General features: G+C 39.7%; 1 protein-coding gene across 1 annotated transcript in view; it reads right to left on the reverse strand.

The window, feature by feature from the left end:
* Window positions 1–9,757, reverse strand: part of SDC2 (syndecan 2) — a 134,252-nt gene extending 124,495 nt beyond the window's left edge. Inside the window, exon 1 of the mRNA XM_007488141.3 lies at window positions 8,924–9,757. Within this exon, the coding sequence (XP_007488203.1) occupies window positions 8,924–8,983 (60 nt within the window). The 5' untranslated portion in view covers window positions 8,984–9,757. The remainder of the gene's footprint in view (window positions 1–8,923) is intronic.
* Window positions 9,758–11,016: the final 1,259 nt, after the last annotated feature.

Below are 11,016 nucleotides of genomic sequence, written 5' to 3' on the forward strand. Positions count from 1 at the left end.
AGAATATCATAGCATTTCAGTTTCCCATAATAGTAATCAGATCGGAGAATTTGAAGCTAGAAAATCCCATGGAGATTATCTAAATCCAATATCTATTCTACAGATGAGGAAACCTGAAGCCAAGGGAAGTTTAATAAATGTCTTGTTCAAGGTCATACTAGCATTAAATTGCAGAACCAGAATTTAAACTTAGGAGATATAGCTTTCAAATTCAGTACTCTTTCACCAAATCACCTTTAGTTAATCATTGGTAATTCTGTACTTCCTGGTCAGTCAAGAAGCATGGCACAATGTCTAGCGTCTAATAATCTGAGTTCAAATTCTGTCTGCTACCTCTTTGCCCCTGAGCTTCAGTTTCCTGAGGATTTAAATAGACAACCTCTAAGGTCCTGTCCAGCTCTAAATCTATGAAATAGATTTATTAATTCACTCATCCCAAAAAGAAGTAAAGGAATTGAAGTTTTCTACCATCTCTGTCATCCATTAGTTTTGCCCCAACTATTACTTTTTTTCCTTCTTGGGTTCACTTTATTTTATCCTTGGCATTTAGTTCCACCCAGTTCATTCTGTGCTTCAGCATTCCTGACATTACTTTTGTATCTAGCTTCCAAGACCTACCTTTGCTTCTATGTTCTGTTCAAGTTTTTCTAAAATCTTCAGGTGGCTGATAAAGAAATTGATGTGACTGCCAGGATTAAGTCTTTTTTTCTTTCTAATTTAAATAATGTGTATTTGTAAACATCAGAATTTCATTTTTTGAAATTTGAAATTTCATTTCAGTCATCTTTAGTTATGTGGAAATGACATTAAAGAAGAGGCATTTTTATCTACTTGACCCTTGCATTCTAAAGACTATGAGACCTTTCCATTTGAATTGGTGTTGAAACCTTCCATATCCATCCCCATTAGAATGTGAGCTCCTTGAGAGCAAGGATTACCTACCTGCCTTTCTTAGTTGTATCAGTAAAATATTTCATGAATACTTCACTTATTCAACTTCTCTCCATAGGTCATGGAGTCCCATCAATCTATTTTCTGAACACTCTGAAATCCACAGAATTAGTTCTGAAATGGTACACATTGAACTCTACCAGATATCTCCCCCTTATCTAAACATAAACTTTCTAAGGTGGCAGTTTCAGTAATTTCTGTTTCAAGGACTATTGGTCAAAAGCAAGCCTAGCCTAGCAACAGATTCCATTGTTTCTTCATCTACCTTCTGAAAGATCAAATTATCAACAAAGCATGTCAAAAAATTTCTCAGCTTTTTGTTTTCTAGCAAAATAGATGAAACAAAACCTCCAGCAGATGAAATAAAAGACTTGATCAATGTCCCTAGAAAGCTCATAGTTTAGTAAGGGAGATAAGAAACATACACAAATAAATAATACAAAATACATAACAGGCAACTAGCTATGAGACTGCTTTCATGGAAAAGGTTACTTTCTCAGTTATACCAGTAGGATGAGGGAGTTGGACCCTGAATACTAAAAGTTTCTCAAAAGGAAGAGATGTTAGGAGGGAGGTGTTGAGATGGGAGAGATGGAATGGAGAGACTGGAGTGGAGGCATAATGCCAAAATCCCCTTATGGATGAAAAGGATCTTTTAGAGGAAGAATCTTAATACTGGATTTACCACTTTATTGTTGTTGCACAGATTTACTGGCACAGGGAGCAAATAAAACACCAACTCAGGAAAAATAGGGGAACAAGCTCAAAGATCAGAGTAGACCATTTTGGCAGTTTTCAAGAATAGGAAAAGTGCACAATGTCAGGAGAAGCAGTTTACTATCAATTTGTAGAGGGTCTTGAATATTAGTATAAGGAGCTTAGAACTGATTCATTCATTCCACAGGCAGGGAGTCAGACAAGGTTTGTGATCAGGAGAATGATGCCATCAGAAAAAAAGGCAGCAGTAGTTAGAATAGTTTGGATCAAAGAGAAACTAAAGGCAGGGAGATCAGTTAAAAGGCTAGCAAATAATAGTGGGGGGAAGCTTTAGTAGTGACAGTGGGGATGTATCCTCTTGTGGATGCAAAAAATATTTCAGAAAAAGAATCTAAAACACTGGATTTTCTATTTTATTATTCTTACACATTTGTCATGATCACTCTCTACTAAAGTTTTAGATTATAGGAAGGACAGTAACCTCAAAAATAGTTTGTAAAAAGCACAGTTACTACATTGTTGTCATTTTCCTGAAATACAGCTAATAGATTCAATATTTGGGAAAGAAAATATTAATTCACAGTTTCTTCCTGATAACTTTATTATCAAGCTAGAAGTACACATTTACAAATTTGGCCTTCACATGCCACAGTGCAAAATACACTGTTTCATTTTGCGGGTGTAACAAAGCAAAGAACTTCAGAGATTCCCACCCCCCTTTCCATGGTCCTCCTTCTTTGTATGCAACTCAAAGCTTTAAGAAAGTCAGACATTTATGATCCAGACCACTGGCATCTAACATAATTACAAACTGGTTTCTGGATTAGAAAAACACAAATTAGCATTATCTTTGTGGTATTATAGTTTTAGTAATTTTGCTAAATATTTCCCAGGTTCATTTTAACTTAGTTTGGGTAACATGAGAGTTTGACACCTAGGTTAGACCAGGGATTTTCAAATTCTGAGGTCTCAGGATTCCTTTATACTCTTAAAAATTATTGAGAACCTCCCCCTAAATAACTTTTGTTTATGGAAGTTCTATCTATCAATACCATATTAAAGTTAATCAAATATTTTGATATTATTAAAGTTTTGTGGACCCTCTGAAAGGGACCACACTTTAGGAAGCAGTAATCTAGATTAATGAAGTCCCTTCTAGTTATGGGGCACATTCTTTAAACCTTCTTAGAGGCATTAACTTTGCCTTAAAAACCGAATTGTCAAAATTAGACCTACTCTAGAGATAGGGCATGAAACCTAATTTGCCCCAAGGTGGAAGATTTTATGAATTCCTACTACTATCCAAAAAAACCCAAAAACCTCACCAGTAACTCCCCCAAACCTTTCTCATCCCATTTTGGGTGCTGATAAAGGTCTTCATTCAGAAGTTAGACATCAATTTGCTGGAGATCCTTTAATAGTTCTTGATCAAAAAATTGGGATATTAATGCATTGTTGGTAGAGTTGTTAACTGATCCAACCATTCTGGAGGGTAATTTGGAACTGTACCCAAAGGCTAAAAAACTGTGCAAACCCTTTGATCCTGTAATGCCACTACTGGATCTATATCCCAAGGAGAGAATAAAAATGGCGAAAGGACCTACTTGTACAAAAATATTTTTTAGCTGCTTTTTTTTTTTGGTGGAAAAGAACTGGAAATTGAGGGGATGCCCATCAGTTGGGGAATGACTGAACAAATTGTGGTACATGTTGATAATGGCATACTGTTGTGCTATGAGAAGGATATACAAGATAATTTCAGAAAAACCTGGAAAGAGCTGAGGAAACTGATACAGAGCAAAATAAGCAGAACCAGGAGGACACTGTACATAATAACAGCAATATCGGATGATAATTATCTGTGAAAACTTGGCTACTCTCAGCAATGCAATGATGTTGGACAATCATGAAAGATTTATGATGAGGAATGTTATCCAGAGGAAGAACTGCTGGAGTCATCTTTCCTATCAGTGTATCTTTTGTTTTGTTTTTTGGAGTTTGGTTATGTATGAGTTTGCTCTTACAACATTAAGAAACATGGAAGTGTGTTTTGCATAACAAAATGAAGGAAAAAAGTAAATGATACAACAGATATAGTTTAAAATAGTCACTTAACTATTTATATTATTATATATATATATGGTATATATTTTTGAAATTAAAAGGAAGCTTTGCAAAACAAAATTGTTCTTGCTCATACATACACAGGCTAGATTAGATGACCTTTGGTTTCTGTTCCAGCTTGATCCTATGAATCCTATTCTATTTAAGGTAAAACATTTCCTAAACCTATAGAATCAAATCCCATGGAGGTGACTTCACTAATGTACCCATTCCCTCTGCTCTTGACCATGGTTGCCCATACATATCCACCAATTCATCAACAAAATATATTTTGAACATTTAGGGAAGGAAGTGGGGTATATATAGGCCACTTGTAAAGGAGAAAAGATTCACAAAATTTCTAAGGTGCCTTTCTGTTTGAAATCTGTGATCCTTTGCTCCAGAAATTCCAGAGTTGGGAAGGGTCTTTTGGCATTTATTGAGCCCAACCCCTTCATTTTATACACAAAGAAATTGAAGTCAAAATTGAATAAGTAACTTGCTCAAGGTCACACTGAAAGAGTTAATGCCAGAGCCAGGAATATTACCAGACAGCATGTATCAACTTGTGCTAAATTGTTTAAATGCTGTACAAAAGTTCAGCAAGAAGAAAGACAGTGAGTATTGGGGTGATCGTAGGCTCAAGAGTTGAAATGGATCTAAGAGATCTTGTAGTTCAACCACTCATTGCAACAGAAGAACTAAAGCTATGAGGTAAAAGGGGCTTTTCAAGGTCACACAACTGGAATACAACAAGAATTATGTGTTTGTGTATATCCCTATAATTTCACATTTCCTAAATTGCTAAGTCACAGAATTTATTTGATTTTCAAATACTAAATTATTTTACTAAGAGAATATTTGGTGAATAGAGAGCACAAGGAGATGCCTAGTGGTGATGAGACATATATATCCTATAGACATACATATATCACATATAGATATATGATCTATATTGATAGATGGGGATATGTGTGTGTTCGAGTGTGTGCATGTGAGTGTGTATTCAAGCATTATATATTGGTTCTCTCACAGGAGAGTCTTGTCTTATGGCCAACCCAAAAATTCAGTGGGTGATTAGATACCCTCAGGACTTGCTTATTCCATATAAGCTAAAGATAGGCTGGTCTGTCTTAAAATCTGAATAATCATGTTGAGATTTCAGTCATTCAAGAGTCTTTAGTAGTTGCCCAAATTTCAGAACTATTTAAGACTTTTTGTATCTTATCAAGGGAATAGGCAAAATGTCTATAATTACATTTTTCCTACTAAAACAATTGTGGTGTTGCTTTTATGAAAAGTATGTTTAAGCTCTACAGTTTTCTAGCTCTGGGAAGATATAAGAGAAAAGAGCTAAATAATTTCCTGAAATCTTTTCCAACCTTCAGATTGCCTGCCCCTCCCTCCCCCTCTCTCTCTCACACACACACACACACACTCCTCAAATTTCCCTAGACATGTTTGACTATTACTAGAGAATGATAGGTACCATCAAACCTTGATATAAAAAGGTTTTGAGAGGAGATGAGTCAGAACTGCATGATCAATTCCCTTCCATGACAAATCTACCTTTAGAGCAAGAGTTCTTAACCTAGGGTCATGAATAGATTTGAGGGCATCAATGAACTTGAACAGGAAAAAAAAGTTATATTTTTATTTCAATATAATTGATTTCCTTTCAAATTCTATCTATTTTATTTTATGTTTTCAAAACATCATTCTGAGATGGAAGTCCATAGACCTCCCCAGACTGCCAAACGGGTTCCTCAGACAAACAAAAAAAGGAATCTCTGGCTTTAGGGAGACCTCCTTCTTGAAGGTTGCCTGCCTGTCTCTACTATTTGTATGAAGCTGCTTATAAAATTAATTTGTCTATTTGAGGGGGAAAGCCAAAAGGTTAGAGGTTTCCGATTTTATTTTTCCTTCTAAAACAAACTCCTAAAATCTCTTCCTTGCAAATTAAACTGAGAAGTAAAACATGAGCTCAAACTGCTTGACAGTTTCTTTTTTGAGTACACAGACTTCTAAACATGTGTATAAATTCCTCCATTTCAAAGCAGATTTCTGCATTTTCCTAAAGTAAACATCTTTCAGCTCAAATTATATGTTTATAGCAGGCTGTAATATAGTTCTTCTAAAGGCAGCCACATGGAAAGGAAGAAGCAGCAGTGTATCAAGTCAGTCACATTCCATCCTCCCTTTCTCCCCACAGTGCTACAGCAAGAAAAAAAAAAGCATGAATGTAGCAGAGCAGACTGGATTCACTAGGAAAGTACTTACTGCTCCACTTCTAGGCAACCCATAAAGTAAGACACACTATTTTCTTCTCCCACATTGCCTTTGAAATGTGTACAAAAGCATCCTCCCTCCTACCCTTTCCAGGCTAAATCTAAAATTTAACACTTCACTAACTGCTCAGATACTTTTCAAAGGGATGGTATAGCTTTAGACAGGAAAAAAAAAACAGCACTTTTAAATCTCAGGAAAACAGTTGCAGCGTCCAGATCTAAATGCAAAGTGCTATGCAATGTCCTAGTACTGCTAAAGGCTTAAAAGAAACAACATTTCAAATCCATCATCTTCCTGGATGTCCAGGGCTTATACAAAGAGACCCAAAAGACTTAAATAATTGAAATTGAGTATTTAGCCAGTTGAGGCTTTGAAACCAAGTTTCTAAGAAACACTGACTCACCATCCAACAAAGGTTCTTTGCTGGAGTCTCTCGTTGACATTTAAAGAATATCTAATTGCCCTTTTGGATGATATTTCAATGACTTAAAATTCTGTTTATCACAATGCAGCAGCTCATTCTAACAATACACAATTCCTATTCAAGTAAATATAGTTATAAACGTTAAAAAGCTCAGATGAAGGAATGTGGGGAGATGTGCAAGCACTTGACAAAAAAAAAAAGCCCTCTCTTAAGGAAGGCTACCTAGTTGAAACAGGAGCCCAGAATCGGAAAGGGATGTCCAAACATTCGTGTTCTAGAATCCAAAGAATGGAACTTTCCCCAACACGAGCTCAGAAGCAAAAAAAAAAAATGGTCCTCTTGAAACGCCCTTCTGTTTTGAAAGGTTCTCTCTTTGAGACAGTTCTAATAATGGAGTGCTTGTTTCCCCTTTCCAGATACTGTATTTTGGAGACCTAAGGCAGCTTGGAATGTTTCTCTATAGTAAACAATAGGACACCATCAGAGCTCTCTCCTGGGTAAAACATGACAAAGTTCAGAACTAGCTGCAAGATCGTTTCGCTAAAAACAGATTAAACCTTCCATCTACAAAAGGTAAATACAGACAAGGCTTACGGTGTAATATGAACTCCCCCCAAACCACCTAATGCTTATATGTTCTGAGAATTATATCTTTCTAATCTGGTATTAAGTCCATTTTTCTGCTCTAAAGCAAAAGTGACTAATTCATATCCCCATTTAGTTCTGCTATTCCCAACCAAAAGCATTTCAAATTCTAGTTAGTACTCAAACTAGGAGGAAGAAATTTAAAAAAAAAATACCACCACACAACACAGATCACTTACTCGTGTGTATGTGAAAAGTAACCACAAGATGACTTAATTTTCCTTGAAAGTGACAGCTTATTTAATTAGAATGGCCAAGTGCGGGGGGGTGGGGGATGCTTGAATTAGGGGTTGGGGGGATATGTGGAAGTGAGGGGCATGGAACGCACATCAACACAACAAAACCTCAGCCTGGGAAGACCTTCAACAGCTCAGGCCCCCAGGAGTTTGCACAGCGACAGAGTCAGCTGTGATTGCTTCCATTCAGGGAGACAATGCTCCACCGCAGCAGCTCTAGGATAGAGAGGAGGCAGTTCTCTTTAGAGGGCGCCCATTGGGTGATTTCGGGAAAACATTTACAGCCCCCAGAAACCGAGCTCGAGTCAACTAGCAACCAAAATTCCTCTTGCTCGGGGGCAAGGGCGGGGAAGGAGGGCGAAGTGGCGCCAACACAGCTACTACCTAGGGTAGACCCAAAACCTTCCCCACCTCAATTAAGCCCTCAGGTCTTATACAGGCATTTAGTTCACGCCATAAGGGCGAGTTTGGCAAAGTAGAAGAGTCTCCCTCTAAAACAGGGGGAAGACTACCCCAAAGCGGATCTGTGGCTTCCACACATGCAAACGAAAGGAAGCCTTCCACTTTACTTTCAAATCTCGTCCGGCCCCTGCAACCCGAGCCCCTTACTCCCAACCACACACACACGCACATTCACACTTCCATGTAATATACACACGCGCTCTATCTTCGGGCGCAAGCTCCGAGAGCTTTACAGGCGAGCCCCAATCTCCGGCCCGTCTCCTGCGCCCCCCTCGGGCAGCCTTTTCACTCAAAATCAGCTTGCTAGCCCAAGCCCTCTGACAACACAAAACAACAACAACAAAAAAAACTTTGGCTAACTTCTCTTTGTAGGCACATTTAGGGTTCTAAGGATTTGGGGAAATCTCTCACGGCAAAGGACAAAACAAAAACAAAACAAAAAAAAAGGAGGCTGCAGAATGAGGACGAGACCTCAAAGTTTCCAGTGTCTCTCTCCTGTAAGTTAGCTGCCACCCACCCATGCTGGGCAAGGGGAGCTGGGGAGGGAGCAGAGGACAGCATGCGCTCAGCGTGCTCTCCCACCTTCCCCCCCCCCCCAGGATTCCTGCTACCACCACTGCGTCCCCCTCCTCTCGTCCCCAGTTTTCGCTAAGTCATAAAGGAAGATGATCAACTCGAGGGCAAAGAAGTTGCGAATGACTTCAGGGGCCTGTAAGCTCAAAAGGCGGAGGCTCTCGTGCTACCCATCCCCAAGGATGCCAAAAAAAGAAAGGATTGTATGTGTCTTTTTCTCTGGAGTAAAGGGGGGAGGGGAGGCGGGTAACGAATGCCTTCTCTCCAGGAGCCCAAGCACAGATAGCCGTACTCTGCTGAATACTTTAGGATGGGATTCCTAAGAGGAATCCTAGAGTGGACAGGCAGGATAGCTGTTGCAAGCTAATGTCCGGAAGATCACCCTCTGGGCCCCGAGTCCTGAAAGCAAGCTTTCTCTTGAAAAGCAGCTTGAAAATCCGAGGAAACACAACACACATACATACACACACACGCACAGAACCTCTACCATCAACCCCAACCTCTCCCATCCCTGCAAACTCACCGACTCTCCGGACACACAGGCCACCAAGCCAAAGGTGAGCAGTATCCACACGCGCTGCATAATTCCCAGGGGACCAGCTGCTCCCAGTCAAGCGCAAACAACCCGGGGCGCCGCCGCCGCCGCTCTCTCAACCACGGTCAGGGAGAAAAGACAACCACAAGTCCGGCTTCTTCCCCAGTCCCGGACTACTGCCTGTTCCTCAGCCGAGGGGTGCCGGGGCAGCGGCAGCAGCAGCAGCGGTAGCAGCTGGGGCTCCCGAGGGTTCAGCTTCTTGCTCTTTCTCCTTCTCCAGCCGCTGCTGTGGTTTGCTGCTGCCGCCGCTGCCTTTTCTACTGCTGCTCCTCACTTGTTGGTTTCAGGACTCCCAGAACAGATCCCAAGTGGTTCTGGGGATTTTTTTATTTTTCTTTTTTTGTGGTGGTGGTTTTTTTTTTTCAGTTTCTCCAAGGACTCCTTACACCCTCCCCCCTTACGTGGATTAGCTTTTTTTAATCAATAAATTAATAGTTATAATAATAATAACGTTAGAGCCAAAGTTTTGGGAGATGGTGGAGTTATGCAGGCGCGGAGCTTATTCAGCTGGAGCTCCTGGAGTATCTGGAGAGAAGTACGTCTCGGTCCCAGCTTGTTGCTGCTACAGCTGTGCTCCTCCTCCTCCACCACCTCCACCTCCTTCTCCACCTCCTTCTCCTCCTCCTCCTCCTCTCCGTCCTTCCTCTCCTCCTCTTTTACCCCCCCCCCTTCCTCCCGACCGGAGTCCGTCTCTCCTGGCTCCTCCGTGTGTCTGTGTGAGAGAAGTCAGCAGTGCGACTCCTAGTTAAAACCGAGGAGAAATTCCTACAGGGTTACAGCGCAGATTGGCAGCTTCTCCCACCAGTGGAAGCAGCAGAGTGCCAGGTTGCAGCCCTCTGGTCTTCTCTTCCACAAACCAAGGCCACTTCATTTCTCTCCCTCTTCATCTCGTCTTTTTTCTCCTCCTTCCCCACCCCACAGCAAACGGAAAGACATTTAGCATCGTAAGAGGTGAAGAAGAAAATATTAAACATAACTTGCTTTGAACTTGTAAGAATTGGACTAATATTAAAGAATGAACTTTATTTTTTAAGGGTAATCATCCCTTTGGGTCATTTAAAAATACATATTGATTGATAACTTTTGTCTTTACTTCACCTATATTTCCCACTCCCCCTTATAGCCGTTTTGTACAAAAATGAAAAGAAGGGGGAAAAAATGAGTTCAACAGAACTAACATAAAAAAAGTCTGACTTTATTGGCATTATTCCATACCCCTTGACCCCCACTTCCAAGAAAAAGGTGCCTTCTAATGTCTGGTTTTTGCTGCCAAAGTTAGTCATCATCATTTGATGATAGTCATCAGTCATTTTTTATAGTTCCTGAGATTATTGTTTGGAATTTATGAAAATGTCTTTTTAAGTGAAATGGGAAGAAAAGTTCAAGACCTCCAGATGCAAAAGTCCCATCTTAAAAGACATGGATTCCTTCAAAACATAGGCCAGGTGGCATCTTTTAACTCATCATCCCAGTAATTAGCGTTCCCTGCTACTTGAAGATACTTGGTATTCATTTGTTTGGGGGAATGGATTTTTGTTGTTAGGAGTAGTAGTAAGATTTGGGGATTTTTGTATCAGAAATGTAATTTTAAGATTTTCCTGGAATACTGAGAAGTTAAGTGATTTGGCCAATGTATGTAAGAAGTTTGAACTCCGATCTTTCTCCAAGACCAGGATGTTATTCCTTAAGCCACAGCTGTCTCTATTTAAATATACTGTCTTTATCCTTTGTATATAGAGAGTCAGTTTTAGAGCTTGAAAGGTATATTGGAGGTCATCTATACAAATCTCTCATTTTACAGAGGAATTTAGTATATACTTTTCCCCCTAGTGGTTAAACTTATATGCATGTTTGTCCCATTGAAGACAAAAAGTAATTTGTCTTTTGTCTTCATATGCCTAGCATATTACCTGGCAATGAGTAATTCCTTAATAAAAATTTATTTAATTGAAGAACTCAAAAGTCAATAGTTTTCTTAAAAGATGAAGTATCATGCTTCTCCTAAAGACTCCCTCTAAGAA

Source organism: Monodelphis domestica, chromosome 3 (genome assembly GCF_027887165.1).
Source record: "Monodelphis domestica isolate mMonDom1 chromosome 3, mMonDom1.pri, whole genome shotgun sequence".
Classification (NCBI taxonomy): Eukaryota; Metazoa; Chordata; class Mammalia; order Didelphimorphia; family Didelphidae; genus Monodelphis; species Monodelphis domestica.